We start from the raw sequence: 19775 nt of genomic DNA, 5'->3' as shown, positions 1-19775 counted from the left end.
ATGTGCCCTTGACCGGGAATCGAGCCCATGATCCTATGGTGTGTGGACGACACTCTAACCACTGAACATACCAGCCAGGGCTTCTCCCCCTTTTTTTTAGATCTTCCCAATTAGCATTTAAATGTGCTACAGTCTTTGCCACTGAAGGTCTAGTTACATAGACGAGATAAGTTAGATGTTCAGAATTCCTTCTTTTCAAGACCTGCTAGTTAGAAGTTACACCTACACACCTCAAAGACACCATGTCTACTTTTTCTTGCCTCGTAGCCTTTTTCTATGTTCTCCAGTGAAGACATCTATTATTTGAGACTGTTTCAACACCACGTTCTTCATTTCTTTCCTAGTGCTCTCATAGACATACTCCTCTTTTATAATACTACGGTACTGTTTTAATCTTTTTAAAAAATCTCCTCAAAAAGAAGGAACACTCTTTGGAAGGAAGTGAATTGTGTCCATGATGCCAGTGTCCTCAAGGGGTAATAGCCAGTAAGGCTCAGAACCTCCCAGGGACAGAGGAACAGCAGACGCTGAAGCACAACTTTTCCTTTCACTATTATCCGGCATCTCTCCCTCCAGCTCGCTCATGTTCACTAATCAATACCCACTGGCGGTACTAGTTCCAATGGAGAGAATCAAGAACACAGTCCAGTATGATTTTTAGGGTATTTGTGAAAACCGCCAAAGTTCCTTTAAAGAATGACCTAAAGACACTATAACGGCCCTGGCCAGTGTGGCTCAATTGGTGGGCACCATCCCATGCACTGAAAGGTTGCTGGTTTGATTCCTGGTCAGGGCACATGCCTGGGTTTCAGGTTTGATCCTGGTGGGGGGGTCATGCCAGAGGCAGCTGAAACACAGCCATTGATGTGTTTCGCTCACATCGATGTTTTTTTTCTCTCTCTCCCTATTTCTCTAAGAAATTAATAAAAAAAAAATCATAAAAAAACACTACTGTAACGGGCATTTGATAACATAAAAGCTGAGGACAGAGACTGGAGCCTGGGTCGGGGAGAGTGAGAACTTATAGACTGAAGAGAAAATGAAATGATTCTTGGAATTTGCTTCAAAATAGTCTGGGAGGGAGGAAGTGGGTGGAGATCAAACAAGATCGGGCAGTCGCTGATAATTACTGAAGCTGAGTGATGGGCTAAGCGTGGGTTTATTAAAATATAATCTTTTTTAAAATATGTGTTTGATGTTTATTAATAATAAATGGGGGGAAAATCCAGGCAAATGTGATTGTCTTCAGAGTGAACATACGTCCTCTTAGCTATCATCATGTCTGAGGAGCAGCACACACAGGGGAGACATGTTATTGCTATAACTACAAAGTGGAAGCCTTTTACATCCTTGTCCACCTGAATGTCGCTTTCTACAGGGCAGGACTCTGCATCAGCTGCACCGGCAGAGAGAAGTTGTAGTTGAGCCGACCAGAATTCAGCCAACAGTGCTTTCCCTTCAACACGCCATCATTTTCATTTAAATAACATGTAAAGTTTCAAACTATCCACCAAAATAAGCAGACACCATAAAAGATATAAAGGGCCAGTAAGATAAGGAAAGGGCTAAGGAAGGTATAAATGAGGGAAACAGCCACAAAATTCTACAACCTCCTACCCAAGTAACAAGTGGGCCGTGGGATGATCAAACCTTTGGCAGGGACATTACTAATGAGGACCCCCCTTCCCCAATCACTTCTCCTCTGGGCTCCCTGGGAGCTCAGAAAATGTGTCAGGTCCCATTGCAGCAGTACAGCGCTAGGCAGGGCCTCAAGATAAGAGTCCCAGCTTTCCTGCAGTTCCTATTTTCGGAGGGAAGCTCATTCACTTTTCAATGACAGTACAGGCATTCCCTAGTTAGCTAACCTGGGGAATGAAATTCAGAAATAGAAACCACTAACTCTGTATTCCCTTCAGCGTAAATTCACCTAAAATTAACCTACGATCAGGAGTTTATTGACAGTTGCCTGGATCTTCTTGGCAATCTAAAGGTAGAAGGATCTGACTCAGCATGAAGTCACGTTCACCTGGGGTTCACCATGTTTCAGGTTAAGACGCAGTGGGTGCTTGTACCATTAAGATAACTCCACATTCATTTGTCCATTGGAAAAAAGCATACTGTTTGCTGGGAACAAGAACTTCAGCAGGAGAAATGGATTTCATGGCAGCAGAGGAGAGGAAGAGGAACAAGCCAAACACCTGTTGGTGCCCTCTTCTGTCCTGACCGCCACGAAACAGGTGCTGTGCAGATGTCACTAATGAGGCATGTCTGTGTTACCCGCTAGTGACCAGCACTATTCTAAGGCTTGGGACAAAGGCCCTCAAGGGGAGTCTTATTTAGGGCCCCAGAGTCCGTGGACGCTTTCAACGGACTGCCAACTCTCTTCTGAGGCAAACCACCACTCCCAGGGCAGTGCTGCGTTCCTGGGCTCTTTACAGACCCCGCCTCAGGGACCTGATAGCTAAGCTACTTGGGACAGGACTGTGTGGCCTGCCCTAAGCCAGAAAGCACATCAGGGAGGAGCAGCACTGGAACACATCCTGCATTCCAAGATAAAATGCAGTACCCTTGTCTTTATGGTCAAGCCAGAACTTCCCTGCTTCTAATATATTATTTCTTTTCATTCAGTTCTTCCTAATCAGCAAATACCTTTGTCTATTTATCTTCACCCTGACAAACTCCTTAGCCCTTTGCCATCATAAACCATCCCCATTTCTACAAGCTGAACTCTTCCTTGGTTATTACAGGAAGTCATCTTCCTGATCCCACCAGGAAGATGAAGTAGAGCACCTTTCGGGTGATTGCATAGTGTCCTTTGAGCTCATGCAGGGCCCACTTGATGTCCTGGCTGCTGAGCATTTTGAAGTCGGCCATCAGGAGGTCAGCAGCTTGGATGAAGCAGCGCTGGTCAAGAGGAGCCAATTTAGAATAGTCAAAGAAGTCTACCTTAGGCAACTGAAACGAGAGAGAGGCACAACATTAGAGGCCAGAGGAAATCATTTGAAGGATTGCTGACTAAAGAACAATCTCACTCATAATTACTCATAAGGAGGTTACCAGCCCTGACTAGAGATGAAGAAATGGTGATTCAGAGAAGTTAAATGACCATCTGGAGTCTGGAGACTAGTTTTACTACTAGTAAAAAAGTATAGCTGGGGATTTGAACCCAATCTTTCAGCCATCTTCTTTCCACAAAATGTTTAGAAAATTAAATTTTTCCTGCTATAAAATACGTAAAAGAGGTAACTCAAAAGAATTTGTGGCCCTGACCGGTTTGGCTCAGTGGACGGAGCGTCGGCCTGCAGACTCAAGGGTCCCAGGTTCGATTCCGGTCAAGGGCATGTGCCTTGGTTGCGGGCACATCCCCAGTGGGGGATGCGCAGGAGGCAGCTGATCGATGTTTCTCTCTCATCGATGTTTCTGGCTCTCTGTCCTTCTCCCTTCCTCTCTGTGAAGGATCAATAAAAATATATTTTTAAAAAAAATGAATTTGTGGGGAATAGAAAGATGGAGCAACAGACCCCAATGAGGCAGTTCCAAACTATGTTTTCCTTCACCACTTATCTTAAATGCTCCTTTGGGCCACAAATAAAGATAATGATTAAGATATATACATATTTTTTTGTTAATCCTCATGGGAGGATATTTTTCCATTGATTCTAGAGAGAGTGGAAGGGAGGGGGAAAGGGAGAGAAAGAGGAGAGAGAAACATCAGTGTGAGAGAGTCACCTCAATTGGTTGCCTTCCACACATGTCTCGACTAGGCTGGGGAAATTACAACCCAGGTATGTGCCCTTGACGGGGAATGGAACCTGCAACCCTAGGTTGCGTGGGCCAACGCTCTAACCACTGAACACACAGGCCCAGGCAAGAATTTTTAAAAAAATCTTCACCGGAGGATATGTTTATTGCTTTGAGAGGAAGGGAAAGGGGAGATGAGGGGGAGGGTAAGAGAGAGAAATGAACCTGCAACTTGGTATGTGTCCTGACTGGGAATCAAATATAGGCTGATGCTTCAAACAGTTGAGCTACCAGCCAGGGTGATAATGATTAGGATTTAAAAAGTCAAACTTTAGCCGTAACCAGTTTGGCTCAGTGGATAGAGCATCGGCCTGCGGACTGAAAGGTCCCAGGTTCGATTCCGGTCAAGGGCATGTACCTTGGTTGCGGGCACATCCCCAGTAGGGGGTGTGCAGGAGGCAGCTGATCGATGTTTCTGACTCTCTATTCCTCTCCCTTCCTCTCTGTAAAAAATCAAAAAAATAAAAAATCAAAAAAATATATTAAAAAATAAAAAAATAAAGTCAAACTTTATATTTTGATACAGGATTTGGTTACACAGGTGTATGCATTGAATATCAATCTTACATCAAAACAATAAACAGTCCAGCCGATGTGGCTCAGTGGTTGCAGTTGGATTCTTGGTCGGGCACAAGCCCAGGTTGTGGGCTCAATCCCCAGTGGGGGGCGTGCAAGGAGGCAGCCCATCCATGATTCCCTCTCATCACTGATGTTTCTCTCTCTCCCCCTCTCCCTTCCTCTGAAATGAGTAATAAATAAATAAAAAAACAAAAAACCATAAACAGCCTTGGCCAGGTGGCTAAGTTGGATTGAGCATCATCCCATTCACCAAAAGGTTGTGGGTTCGATTCCCAGTCAGGGCATGTACCTGGGTTGTGAGTTCAATCCCTGGTTGGGGTGTGTATGGGAAGCAATCAATCAATGTTTCTCTTTCTCTCCCCCTTCCTCTCTAAAATCAATAAAAATATCTTTGGGTGAGGATAAAACAAACAAAAAACTATAAACAGATACTGAATTCTAGGCAATGATCTGCAGGCTGAAGTATGTTTTCGACAGTATATCGATGCTTTTGAGATTTACTTTTAAATACATTATAATGAAATGAAATACAAGAGAGAGCTGCTGATGGACAGAGGGACAGATAGGTGGCAAAGTGGATACAGTAAAATGTTTACTTTTAAAATACTGCTGGATATATAGGTGATCAATATGAAATCTTTCAACAGGACTCATATTTAAAACTTTTCATGTTTTCAATTTTCAATGTTAAAAAATAACTGAGATGATACAAAAAATCCTGGCCAATTCCTGTTTCATTTTAGGAACTTACTTCGTAGGATGAGAGAGATGGAGGATTTATTTAATTTTTTGTGAGAAAGGGAAGAATTAAATTCAGAATTCAAAGTGGCTCAGATGGGTAAATCCCACTAAAGAATAAATATATTCTGAAATCCTATTTTCCTGGCTAGTGCTTAAAAATGTGTCCTGACAAAGCACTTTCTTCTCATAAAGACGATGAAAAGAAGCAGAGCATTTCCAGATAGAGACTGCAAAACAAGAACTCAATACTTGCCTTTAACTCATCTTGACTAGCAAGCAGGCTGCTACTAGGGTTGATAATGACTCGATCTTCTCTCTTTGGATAATCTGGGTTTTCCAGAAGAAAATTACAAAGTCTGCAAAAATAAATGAGGTTATTTTCATACTGCTTCCAAATCCCACACTTGCTCATTGATTCAAACACAATGTTTGAAAAATGAAGTCCTGCCGGGTCGGTGTGGCTCATTGGTTGAGCATTGACCTATGAACCAGGAGGTCACAGTTTGATTCCTGGTCAAGGCATGTGCCTAGGTTGTGGTCCTGCTCCCTGGTGTGGGGAGTGCAGGAGGCAGTCAATCAATGATTCTCTCTCATCATCAATGTTTCTATCTCTCTCTCCTTCCCTCTCTGAAATCAATAAAAACATGTTTTTTCAAAAAATGGTTAAATTATAAATTTTTGTTTTACTACAATAAAAAAGGAAAGAAAGAAAGGCATGGTGGTATACTCACACATTCAAATCATAATAATTCTTCAAATGAATTAATTCCTCAATATAGCCAGGTGCTACATCTGGAAATCTTGCTTCCTGGAAAGGAATAAAAACATTCTGTACATTTCATCCATTAGAATGTTTTCAAATTGCAATAAAAACCAGATGTCAGCCCTAGCTGGTTTGGTTCAGTGGATAGAACGTTGGCCTGTGGACTGAAGGGTCCCAAGTTCCATTCCAGTCAAGGGCAGCACATGCCCGGATTGTGGGCTCAATCCCCAGTAGGGGGCGTGCAGGAGGCAATCAATGATCCTCTCTCATCATTGATGTTTCTCTCTCTCCCGCTCCCTTCCTCTCTGAAATCAATAAAAATATACAAAACACACACACACACACACACACACACACACACACACACACAGATGTCAAATAATTACAAACTAGGAAAGAGCTATAAAGCAAGTTTGTGTCTGGCTTAAAACTCCACACCAGGTGCCCAGATTCATCTGTCTATATAGAATATGGAAAGATCCCTGGAGATCACCTGGTCCTTCATTCTTTCAATAAATATGGAACATTTCTGCCCAGGCAAAGGGATTCCAAGTGGAATAAAGCGCAATCTAGTGCTTACCCTCAGGAAGCACACAACCTAGTGGCCAAATGAAAACATCTAGTGAGGAAGGGTTAAGAGAGTGTTCAAAGGCATGGGCAGCAGAATCAGGACATGAAGCCCTGTACTGTTCATTTTTTTGAGAGGAAGAGAGAGAAACATTAATTTGTTGTTCCACTTATTAATGCGTTCATTGGCTGAGTGGGATCGAGCCCACAACCTTGGTGTATCGGATGATGCTCTAATCAACTGAGCTACTTGGCCAGGGCTCTGCACTACTTTTTATTTATTTATTTATTTATTTATTTGATTTTTTACAGAGAGGAAGGGGGAGAGATAGAGAGTTAGAAACATCGATGAGAAACATCGATCAGTTACCTCCTGCACACTTCCCACTGGTGATGTGCCCGCAACCAAGGTTACATGCCCTTGACCGGAATCGAACCTGGGACCTTACAGTCCGCAGGCTGATGCTCTATCCACTGAGCCAAACTGGCCACGGCTACTTTTATTTTTTAAAAAATATAATGTCATTGATTTCAGAAAAGGGGGGGGGGGGGAGAGAGAGAGAGAGAGAGAGAGAGAGAGAGAGAGAGAAACATCAATGATGAAAGAGAGTAGATCGGCTGCCTCCTGTACACCCCATCTGGGGACTGAGCCCAAAACCCAGGAATGTGTCCTGACCAGGAATCTATCTGTGACTTCCTAGTTCATAGGTCGACACTCAATCACTGAGCCACACTAGCCGGGCTGTCCTACTATTTACATCAATGTTAGCCAACAGAACTTTTACAAAGATGGAAATGTTCTACTCTGTGCTTTCCATTGTAGTAGCTGTTCAGCCCATGTGGCTATCGAACACTTAACATGTGATGGGTGGCACTGAAAACAAGACTTTAAATTTTATAGACATTTAAACTTAACCAGCTGCATGAGCCTACACATTGGACAGTGCAGCTCTGGGTAATTTGGTAAACCTGCTTTAAGGTTTACTGGGGGGATTGCTCTTATGACAGCACCAAGTTATCCATAATCTACAGCTAGAATCCCAAAGGGCTTGCTGGGAGTTTAAAAATAGATTAAGAAATTCTGATTTAATTTTCATGTTTCTCTTCTATAAATGTACCCCTTAGGAAAGTGAAGTCCACACACACAATGTTTTTGCAATAAAAGGAAACTCAGTATATTTAGTGTCTATACTTATTTACTTAATGAAATCAAACTTACTGTTTCTTCCACTAGTATTGCAACAACTTCTTGGTCTACTTCATTAGCTTCTTGCTCCCAAAGGTTTTCCAAATTGGGCTCCTGAGATCCTTGTAGTGGAAAGGCTGGGCCTGGCTCGTCGTCGTCTATTGCTAGCTGTTGATCTTCAAGCTCTCCTAGAAGATGGGCGGGCTGAGGAGAAGAGGGGCCTGGAATGCCGTCGTGCTGGGGTTCTGGTCTTGGAAAAGCCGGCCTTGGAAAAGCCAGCCCAAGGGGCTCATGCTGATAGAACAACGGGCCCAGTTCTGCTTCAGGCTGCCGCTCCTGAGGAACAACCTGGTTTGCTCTCTCACGGGGCTGTTGGTTTAGAGAATGGAAGTAAGGAGGGTTTTCTAACCAGCAGTCGTCTTCGATGGTCTGATCATCTAGCATATCAGTCGAGTCTCCGAGGTTTGATAGAAGGTCTGTCTCTGAGTCTTCAGATGACTGGTTCTGAGTGTCCAAAGGATCATTATCTGGAATAAGAAGGCCATTTTTTCTCCAGATGATTTTTGGCCCTGATCCGGGGTTGACAATATCATTTGTTGCTTGGTTATGACTTGGTCCAGGCTTGGGTTCTCTTTCTGTTTGGCCACTTGGATTAATGAATTCAGAAACTCCAGGAGGCCCAAGATCCAGCAATTCATCGTAGTCATCCTCAGAATCATCCTGTGCCCCAGAATCAAACAATGAGCTGTTATACACTGCAAAATAGTTGTTCTTATTTGATTCAAAGGCTGCTCTAGATTTTTTAGGCCTTTCTTCTCCCCAACTTTTGAGATCTTGCCACTGGGCAGCTGGTTTGATGAGATTGGGTCGTGATGTCTGAGGTTTACTTGTCTAAGAAAAAATGAAATTTTAATAATAATTCAATTTCTTTCCTATGTCTATGGCCTCCTTATGTACTTATATGCAGCTTCTGAGATAGGACAGGAAAGAAACAAAAACACCTTCATCCACAAAATTTATCCTTCACACTTGTGGTAACACTGAAATCTGATCATACTATATTCACACTCAGAATAAAAGTAGCCATTCTTATATTGACGTCTGAATTATAGTTTGAATTATAATTTCATCTGAAACCACTAAACAGAAACTACTGGAGAGAAAATAATGAAAAAATGACAACACATTAAAAAAATGAAAAAGTTTTTTTCCTCCCCACAAGACTAGAAAAATTTAGATAACAGCAAGCATTGGTAAGGCTATGGGACACTGGCAATGAAATTAGAAGAGTAATTTGGCATTATTTACTAAAATAAAAAATGTAGCCCTGGCCAGTGTGGCTCAATTGGTTGAGTATCGTCCTGTGCCACGAAGGATCACTGATTCAATTCCCCGTCAGGGCACATAATCAGGTTGTGGGTTCAATCCCAGGTTGGGGTACGTAAGGGAGGCAACCAAGCGATGTTTCTCTCTCATATCGATGTTTCTCTTGCTCTATCTCTCTTAAAAAAATAAATACAATTAAAAATAAATAAATAAATAATGTATATCCTTATGCTCATCATGGGTTAAGTTTAAGAAAACTCACTTCTGTCAGGATGACATCATCATCCAGGTCCTCTTCGTCATGTTGCTGAGAAGCTGAGGTGACCATCATTGGAACTCCTTCTTCATCAGAGTCATCAGAAATGGTGATGGGTCCATCTCTGAGACTGATCCAGTCTAAAAACAGGCAGAAAATACTGTTACCAGGAGTTGGGCACAATCACATTCTGTTCTTTAGATTTTAGTTTTGGGATGCAAAAGGTCATGTCTAAAGCCAAGTTCGTGGCTAGTGGTATCTCCTCAAGTGACACATACCTAAGCATTAAGAGCCATGTTTCCATGCTGATCTTTGCCAAAAATACATTTTGGGAACCACTTGAGAAAACCTGACAATTCCTTATGCTCTTTTTCTTTAACAATTCCTTACCAACTTTTTCTTATACTCAGTTGGAAAAATCTGTTGATGAATCTGTCAATTCTTAAAATTGAAATCATACCTACACTCATGTCTACTCCTCCCAGAGAATAAAACACTGTCATTCAAACTGATAGGTCTGAAAAAAATTTCACTCAAAATAGTAAAATTTTTAAGATTTAAAATATTAAGATGTGCTCATCTTAGCCATAACCTTAAGTATCATTTATAGAAACATATTTCAGTGTTTCAACCAAACACTGCTATAGCATCTTTGATAGTAAGCAATTTAACTTTCCTAGTTTCTTTTGAAATGTAACTAGAGCTAAACATTATCTAGATATAGTAATTCTGTTTGCCTATAACTCCTTTAATTTGTCTGAAGATAGATCATGTTGGATGTGAATTATTGAATATCTGATATTTTTTCCTGTATAGCTCCATGGGACTGTTAAAGCTAAAATGGGCAATGAAATGAAAGTGCACTAACTGTGCTAGAAAATAAATATTTTTTAAAAAAAGAGCCCTAACTGGTTTGGCTCAGTGGATAGAGCATCGGCCTGTGGACTGAAAGGTCCCAGGTTCGATTCCGGTCAAGGGCATGTTACCTTGGTTGCGGCACATGCCAGTAGGGGTTGTGCAGGAGGCAGCTGATCGATGTTTCTCTCTCATCGATGTTTCTAACTCTCTATCCTTCTCCCTTCCTCTCTGTAAAAAATCAATACAATATATATATAAAAAAAGAAAGAGGTCTCACATTACAAATTTTGAAATTTCTCCATTAAAGCTCTAACCTTTCTAAAGGTTAATGCCTCATATATGTATTTTATGGTACCAAACGAACAATTTGAAAAGCAATCTAAAATCAATTATCTCATTTCATTCCTGCAACAGAGCTGTGATAATGCCAGGGATGGCTGTTTAAAACAGGTTAAGTCTGTGTGCTGTAAGGTCAGATTGCCTGGGTTAAAATCTCAGCTCCCTTGCCAAAACCGGTTTGGCTCAGTGGATAGAGCGTCGGCCTGCGGACTGAGAGGCCCCGGGTTCGATTCCGGTCAAGGGCATGTACCTGGGTTGCGGGCACATCCCCAGTGGGAGATGTGCAGGAGGCAGCTGGTCGATGTTTCTCTCTCATCGATGTTTCTAACTCTCTCTCTCTCTCTCTCCCTTCCTCTCTGTAAAAAAATCAATAAAATATATTTAAAAAAAAAAAAAAATCTCAGCTCCACCACAGGCTCAGCTAGCAACAGGCTGCTGTTATCTATCTTTTTAAACATACATTTTCTCAACATTAAAAAAAGGTGAACAATGGTGCCTACCGCAAGTAATTGTATTAGTTGAGAAAGCTCACATAAAATGCCTATTTTAGTACTTGACACACAGTAAAATTGCCTGATTTCAAGTCCATTGCTACCTACACAGTAGAGTAATAAATCTAACCAATTGAACAGAGGGCCTGGGAAGTACATGATAGAGGACGTCTGGTTAAATCTGGCAAAATGAATTCAAGTGATTATTATCACTACCTCCTGAAACCTCAGGAAAATGATAGTAACGGAACTTAAAAGCATAACCTCTCAAGTACACAAAGAGAAAGGGAGATGACAGCTGGCAAGAGATAAACAGATGGCCAGAGCTCTAGCAGAGTGGAGAAGGCTCAAATGCAACCTGCAGAGACGGCCGCCAATCAGAAGTGGCCTAATTCATTCTGCAGAATCCTAGATTTTCTTGAACAAATATTCTTAATTACTGTATGTATTTTGTCATTTCCAGTCTTTAAATGTTGTTTTTGACAATTTTGTCTAACTTTATCGTTGATTTTGGGGAGAGAATTTGCCAAGCTTCTCACTTGGCCACTCAGAAGACCCACCCTGTGGAGGTCCATTCTAGCTTCTGAGCCAGAGAGGTACTAGACACCAGGCTGGGGTCAAAAAAGGAAAGGGGTGCCACTGAAACAGCATAATGAATAAGACCCCTGCTGCCTTCTGCTGCTTGGCTCCCTGAATGCTGGCAGTCTTAGATTCCACATGCAGGAAACTGTAGATTCTTCTCTGATAGAATAAGCCCCCAAAAAGGACCCAATGAAAAAGCTGGTTTGAAATCCATCATCTTACAGTGAAGCCCAATGGTTGACAAGATTCTCAACACTCCATAAACACATTAGCTTTTAAAAATATACTTTAAAAAATTAAAGTATATATAGCAAAGCAAAGTCTATGAATCAAGTGTATAACTCCATGAACTAATAATACAAAAAGTCCATACCTGTAACCTGTAAAACCACCATCACTAAGGGCAGCAAATACAACATTTCTAGCACATTAGGAATTTCTTAACTCCGCAGATTAATTTTCCTTGGTTTTTTTCAGTATATTCTTTTGTTTCTAGCTTTCTACATCCAAGATATAAGAAATAATATATCCAAGATGTATCCATGTTGCTGCATGTTGCAGTAGTTCCCTTGCTGTATGTAATCCACTATATGACTATTCCTTAAAGTAATTATTCTTCACCAGATGGATATCTGGGTTGGTTCCAGTCTTGGCTGTCCTGAACAATGCTGTTAGGAACATTCTTGGACATGTCTCTGGGTATACTCATTTCAGTTGGGTGCATTTTTTGATGGGTCATATGGAAAGCTTATGTTCACTTTTCGTAGACAAAGCCAAACAATTTTCCAAATTGTTTACACCAATTTACACTCCCACCAGCAGTGTAGAAGAGTACTTTTTACTTCATGTCCTTATTGGTACACAGTGATGCTAAATCATTAATATATTACTAAAGGCCCGGTGCACGATCAGGAGGGACCCTGGGAGGGCTCCAGGGCATGTCTGGCCCGACTTGCCCAGTCCCGATAGGCTGGACCCCAGCAGCAAGCTAACCTACTAGTCGGAGCATCTGCCCCGTGGTGGTCAGTGCGCATCATAGCGACTGGTCGAATGGTCAGACACTTAGCATATTAGGCTTTTATTAATAGGATCTACAGCTGCTTTCACAATACAATGGTATAGCCGAGTAGTTTCAACAGAGACCATATGACCTGCAAAGCTAAAGTGACTATCTGGCCATTTCAGTTTGCTGAGCCCAGGTATAGATTACTAATTTCCCAGCTTTATTTTTTATTCAATATATGCAATTTAGTTTTCTTGACATTTAGCTTTGTTTTCTTATGCACATATAAGTTTTCTTCAAAACATGATATTAGATGCATCTCATAAGCTTCAATAGATTGTATTTTCACTATCATGCAGTTCAAAAATTTTCCCAATTTTCATTGTTGATTTCTTTGAACCATGGGTTGTTCTGAAGTATACTCCTATTATCCATACATATAGGGACTAATTATATTTCTATAACTGATTTATGACTTAATTCCAACATAGCTAGGGAATCTACATATATAAAAGCCTAAGCAACAGAACAACCAGAACGACAGGTCAACTGGTTGCTAATGACACACACTGACCACCGGGGGCAGATGCTCAACGGCAGCGCTGCTCAGCTGACTGACCCGTCCTGGCAGCCCACCAGCCCGGTGGCAGCCACTCCCTCCTTCAGTAGTCATGCAGGTCTAATCTCTGGAGAATGGGCCAGGCACCAATGGACCAGCGCCACCGGCTTCCTGAAAGTTGGCCTCGGGCACCACGGCCACACCCCCTCCCTAGACGCTAAGCAAGGAAGAAAGGATATAAAAGCGGCCGCCAGGTGGCTCCCGACAACCAGCGTGAACATCAGTGGGATGGATCTGGATCCTGGGCTGGCAAGGGCATCCCACCACCTGCCCAGAGGGCCGATCATGTCCCCCCTCTACCCCTGGGACCCCACCTGTGCACGAATTCGTGTACTAGGCCTCTAGTATAACCTACATAATTTCAATCCTCTGAAAATTGAAACTTGTTTTGTGGCTCAAAATATGGTCAATTTTGGTAAATACATTGGGTCTATTATGTCAAATTTGGTGATCTTGTTCTTCCAATATTCTATATTCATACAATTTTTGTGTGTCCTTGGCTCTCTCCCAGTTATTTAAAGAAACATGCTAAAACTTCCCATTATGAGTGTGGATTTGTTCATTTCTTCATTTCTTCTTCTAGTTCTGTAAGTTTTTGCTTTGTGTATTTTGACACCATGTTACTAAGTGTGTAGGGATTAGAATTGTTTTATCTTTTCAGTGCACTGACTCTTTTATCATTATGAAATCTTATTAATACTCCTGGCTGGAATGTCTATTTTACCTGATAATATACAGACATACTAGTTCTTTTTTTTTTGCTACTATCTGCATAATGTATCTTTTTCATTCCTATAGTTTTAAACTCTAATTTACCTTCATATTAAAGCCTATTTTCACTAGGTTTAGAATTCTAGGTGAATATTATTCAACAATTAAAAAGGACTAAATTACTTATACATGTAACACATGGATAAATCTCAAAATAAATGATGTTGGGCAGGATAACTCAGGCACAAAAAATACATACTGCATGCTTCCATTTATATGAAATTGTATAGCAACAAAAGGCAGACCAGTGGTTTCCTTAGTCCAGGAGTGGGGTGAAGACTGACTGCAAAGAGGCATAAAGGAATCTTTCTGGGGTGACAGAGATGTTCTATGGCATGACTGAGGTGATGGTTATATGGGTGTATTCATTTTTCAAAACTCACTGAACTATACACTTAAAAGGTGTGCATTTATTGTATGTAAATTATCTATAATAAAAGTTTAATATGCTAATTAGACCAGACTTACTTCCAGATAAAGCAGGGGCTGTGAGGGAAGCCTGGGTCCCGGGTGCCAGAGGGAAGCCGGTGCTGGCAGCCAGGGGAAGGAAGGCCTACTCTTGCATGAATTTTGTGCATCGGGCCTCTAGTAGCTCAATAAAGATGATTACAAAAAAAACCTATAGCCCTGACTAATTTGGCTCAGTGGATAGAGTGTCAGCCTGCGGACTCAAGGGTCCCGAGTTCAACTCTGGTCAAGGGCATGTACCTTGGTTGCAGGCACATTCCCAGTAGGGGGTGTGCAGGAGGCAGCTGACCAATGTTTCTCTCTCATCGATGTTTCTAACTCTCTATCCTTCTCCCTTCCTCTCTGTAAAAAATCAATAAAATATATTTTAAAAAAAACAAAAAGCCTATAAGGGTTGGCATAATAAAAATTATTAATACAGCTAATAAAAACAAAACAACTCTGTATGCCTAAAAACAGTCCTCATGATGGGTGCAATACATAAAACCTGTCTAACAGAAAAATATACCTCCAGGGAGCACCCTTCTAGTTGCTTGATGGGATGCTCCCCAATTCATGAATTACTTAATAAAGCCAAATAGAGCTTAAAAAAACCACCACCACAACAACAAAAAATTACTCCAAAGTCAATGTTTTCCCAAAAGAAAATTATTATTCTTAAAGAAATTTTCAAGTATATTTAAGACTTAATTAAAAAACAATTACCACGTTAATTTATACATGTTCAGAAAATTTGGAAATGAGCATATATACAAAGTATATCTAATATTTAAAACTTTCTTAACCACAATAAATTATAGCTATAATCACTACCAAATTAAAATATACAATTTAGAAAAGCCTTAAAAAAATCAGTATTTCCGCCCAGCCAGTGTGGCTCAGTTGGTTGAGCGTCGTCCCAGGCACCAAGAGGTCACTGGTTTGATTCCCAGTCAAAGCACATGTCCAGGGTTGCGGGCTCAATCCCCAGTACGGGGCCTACAGGAGGCAGCCAATTGATGTTTCTCTCTCATCGATGTTTCTATCTCTCCTTCTCCCTTCCTCTCTCTCTAAATTAAAGTATATTTTTAAAATCAATATTCCTGCCGTAGCCGGTTTGGCTCACTGGATGGAGCGTCGGCCTGCGGACTGAAGGGTCCCAGGTTCGATTCCGGTCAAGGGCATGTACCTTGGTTTCGGGCACATCCCCAGTAGGAGGTGTGCAGGAGGCAGCTGATTGATGTTTCTCTCTCATCGATGTTTCTAGTTCTCTATCTCTCCCCCTTCCTCTTTGTAAAAAATCAATAAAATATATATTTTTTAAAAAATCAATATTCCTTTTGTAGTACTCATAATTTGCACAGCTTAAGCAATTATATTTCTTTTTCTCAATTTATTTGCTTAATAAAATTTGCTCAATTTTAAATGCTTTGAAAGCCAAATATATATAATTTATCCCCTGCTGGAAAAAAAAGTCATCATAAGCACAAAATATTACCAATGGGAAAAAACAGCCACAAAAAAAACCTGGTACAACCTCTTTCATGAAATTATACTTGCAAAAATGATCTTTTCCTACTCATTGGCTTAAAATTTTTTCTTAGCAATGTATAAATGTGTACCAGGATTTGGCAGGAAATTTCATATATGTTTAGGAATGAAGTTATAGAAATGCAGGCTTCCTTCCCTTTATGAAGCAATGAATTTCCCCAAATTTAAGACACCGTAAAATGAAAGAATACATGTCCTAAAATTCCCTATAAGGCTAAACCAGAATCTCCTGGCAAATACTTAAGCAACAGCTTTAGTACTTTTTGGTCTGGAGGAGTATTCCTTTGCAATCACTATTCCTTCAAAAACAGAGAATTGCCACTTTTCTCAAACTCCAATTTCTTAAGGTCCAAGGACTACATGGTCACAGCTCTTTTTAGACTGTTAATTCATAGCTTATTAATCTACTTGTGATGGAAGATTCTTAACCTTCAATCATGCCATTAGGTATCACCATTTGACACAAAATTCTAGTCTGGTAAGTCCATTTACACCTGATGCTCTGAGACCTAAAAATGAGACATCTCTGGGTTCTGCATGGTGCAAAACAGGTTCATTTTAAAGAAGATATAACGGTAGTACTAAGGGAAAAATGGTAAAAGGAGAAAGTGAGAACCAACACTTACCTTGTCCCTGGTGGCAGTGAAAGTTGTTCAAGTGAATTACCTCTTCATTGTTATTTCCCTCTGCCATTTTCAAATGCGGACATACACATTTGCTTGCTAATATCTAAACATGGTGACTATCTGTTCCAAAGGGACAGAAAACGAAGAAAAAAAGAACATTAAGAATGAGGGAAGTATTAAAACTCTTCCCATGTATCTGGTGAAAACACCACAAAGAAAAAAACCTAAATGAATACATAACTAAAGCTAATAAAGCCAACAAAAGAGGAAACAATCCTATATAATAAAAGGCTAATATGCAAATAGACCGAACAGTGGAACGACCAGTTGCTATGACGCGCACTGACCACCAGAGGCAGATGTTAATGCAGAAGCTGCCCCCTGGTGGTCAGTGTGCTCTCACAGGAGGAGTGCCACTCAGCCAGAAGCCGGGTTCACGGCTAGCGAGTACAGTGGCGGTGGTGGGAGCCTCTCCCACCTCCAAGCAGCGCTAAAGATGTCCGACTGTTGGCTTAGGCTCACTCCCTGTGGGGAGCAGGCCTAGGCCCTCAGTTGGACATTCCCCGAGGGCTCCTAGATTGTGAGAGGGCGCAGGCTGGGCTGAGGGACCCCACCCCCGAGTGCATGAATTTCGTGCATCGGGCCTCTAGTGAAATAAATAAGAACAATTACTGCAAAATAACATATAAAAGATAAATGAAAGATCAAAGGACAGGTGGGACATATAAAAAACAAAAAGTATACTTAAAAACTCAATTATGCCGAAACCGGTTTGGCTCAGTGGATAGAGCGTCGGCCTGCGGACTGAAGGGTCCCGGGTTCGATTCCGGTCAAGGGCATGTATCTGGGTTGCGGGCACATCCCCAGTGGGGGATGTGCAGGAGGCGGCTGATCGATGTTTCTGACTCTCTGTCTCTCTCCCTTCCTCTCTGTAAAAAATCAATAAAATAAAAAACAAAACAAAAAAAAACTCAATTATATGGCAACCAGTGGAATGGGAGGAAATATTTGTAAATCACCTAATTGATAAGGGGTTAAAATCCAAAATATATAAAGAATTCATATTACTTAACACTAAAAATACAAATAATCCAATTTAAAAATGGCAAAGGACCTAAATCCTTTCTTCCAAGTAAGATATTCAAATGGCCAACAGGTACATGAAAAGACAACATCACTAATCAGGGAAATGCATATCACCTCACATCTGTCTGAATGGCTATTATAAAAAAGACAACATATAACAAGTATTGTGAGCATGTGGAGAAAAGGGCACCCTCCTACACTGTTTGTGGGAATGTAAATAGGTAACATAACTGTGCAAAAAAGCTTGATACCTTATAATTACAGTGGAAGATATATGTCCCCTAAAGACCCAACAATCCACTGCTAGAAGTCTGAATTATAGAAACATAGTTTACATGTATCAGGTGTATGCACAAGAATGTTCACAGCAGCATTAATTCTACAAGCCAAAAACTAAAAGGGACACACATCAATGATAGAATGGACAAATACATTATGGTATGTTCATATAATTAAAACCTTATACAGAAAAAAGAAATGAAGCCATTACAGTCACATACAATGTGGGTAGATATTAAAACATAGTTACTGAGTGAAGGAATCCAGACATAAAAAGTGTGTTTTGTGTGTGTGTGTGTGTGTGTGTGTATGGAATGATTCCATTTAGATCCAGTTTAGGCACAGGGTTAAACTTAGTTGTTTGGGGTGAAACTTATTTCTGTGTGTTATATTATACTATGAAAAGTTAGGGGAAGCAAATCCATTATAAGGGGGGTGAAAGTGGTTGCCTATGTGAAACAGTAATTGGGAATCAGAAGGAGAGTATTATTACTTTTAATTCTTTCTATAATTTGATTTTGAACCATTTTCCTGCTTTCCTTTGAAAAATTACAAGAATGAAAATCAATAAATAAGAACCAAAAGGGTATAATTGTAACTGCTATGGGGCCTCTTTAGTTCCAAGATCCTATCTGTAACTTACCCACTCAACATTTTTCTTCATACCTAAGAAAATCTCAATTTTCTTTGCCTTCCTGGGAGAAATTATGTACTTTAGAGGTAAGCTCCCCACCCGGTTTCTCTCATTAACGTCTACAAAGAGTAAATAGTCAAATAATATCAGCATTTTCCAACTTAGATAATACAAAGTTGTATATCAAGATTGTTTTACAACAGAACTTTCTGGTATCTATAACTGGACAAAGGTATCTCAAATTTTAGAAATCCCACATCCAAGCATAAGTTTGTCTTTACTTGAAATAACAGTAATGCTATTTATAAATAGTATGATAGAAAGAAAAGCTCTTGTCAAATCTGAACTGCATCGATTCAAGTACTGACTTTTCTTTCAAATTTAATTTTTTAAACAATATATTTTATTGATTTTTTTACAGAGAGGAAGGGAGAGGGATAGAGAGTTAGAAACATCGATCAGCTGCCTCCTGCACACTCCTCACTGGGTATGTGCCCGCAACCAAGGTACATGCCCTTGACCGGAATCGAACCTGGGACCCTTCAGTCTGCAGGCCGACGCTCTAGCCACTGAGCCAAACCGGCTAGGGCTCAAATATAATTTTTAAAAAGTATTTTGAACACTTAATTACAATAACCAAGTTTCTTATTTCTTCTTTTACCACAACTAGGTTTCTTCAGTTTTACACTGTAAATCAAAAGGAACTGTGATTTATTTTACATCTAATTTAGTTAGAATGTCAAGCTTGTAGTTAAGCAAGTTTCTTCATGAATAGCACACAGTGGCCCGAAGCTGCAGTGTGAAAAAGAATCTGATGAAATTTCTACTTCTAATTTCTCTGCAAAGGTCATTCAACCTCCTGACATCCAGTCCTCTCATCTGGGCTTCAGATCAGACTGCTTAGGTATAAACCTGGTTTCACCATTTAGTAAACCAGTAACTGCGCAAAACACTTAACCTCTTGAGTCCAGTTCCTCCATTTGTAAAATAAAAATATGATTATTTTAAAACCGAATTGAGTTAAATATGTATAGTGTTTAGCATAGTGCCTGGGACATAGCAACTGTCACATTATGACTATTATTATTATCTGTGAAACAGAAACAGCTATTCTTATCTTGTAAGGCTGTGTTGAAGAGTAAATAAAATATGAGAAAGCAGCCTTGGCCAGATGGCTGTTGGCTGGGAGCACCGTCCGGACACCAAAAAGTGCAAAGTTTGATTCCCAGTCAGTCACATACAGGAGGCAAGCAAATGATGTTTTTCTCTC

The 19775-nt window shown here is 40.5% G+C and overlaps 1 protein-coding gene across 7 annotated transcripts in view; it reads right to left on the bottom strand.

Annotated features, from left to right (window-relative positions):
• The window catches only part of RNF216 (ring finger protein 216), a 112598-nt gene that overhangs the window by 86901 nt on the left and 5922 nt on the right, over positions 1-19775 (bottom strand). For 6 of the 7 annotated variants that reach the window (XR_001350027.2, XM_006097710.3, XM_023761445.1 and 3 more), the window contains exons 2-7: positions 16507-16626; positions 9226-9359; positions 7671-8528; positions 5853-5929; positions 5375-5477; positions 2791-2955 (exon numbers count right to left, since the gene is read on the bottom strand). Coding sequence is in view for 6 of the 7 variants with exons in the window: in XM_006097710.3 (XP_006097772.1) it covers positions 2791-2955; positions 5375-5477; positions 5853-5929; positions 7671-8528; positions 9226-9359; positions 16507-16573 (1404 nt within the window). In the remaining variant the exon portion in view is untranslated. The remainder of the gene's footprint in view (positions 1-2790; positions 2956-5374; positions 5478-5852; positions 5930-7670; positions 8529-9225; positions 9360-16506; positions 16627-19775) is intronic. The other variant, XM_006097711.3, reaches the window with a different exon arrangement.

The sequence above is a fragment of the Myotis lucifugus genome, unplaced genomic scaffold, assembly GCF_000147115.1.
Source record: "Myotis lucifugus unplaced genomic scaffold, Myoluc2.0 scaffold_208, whole genome shotgun sequence".
NCBI lineage: Eukaryota > Metazoa > Chordata > Mammalia > Chiroptera > Vespertilionidae > Myotis > Myotis lucifugus.
Note: the sequence above shows the minus strand (reverse complement) of the source record. Positions and strands in the feature narration are given on the sequence as shown.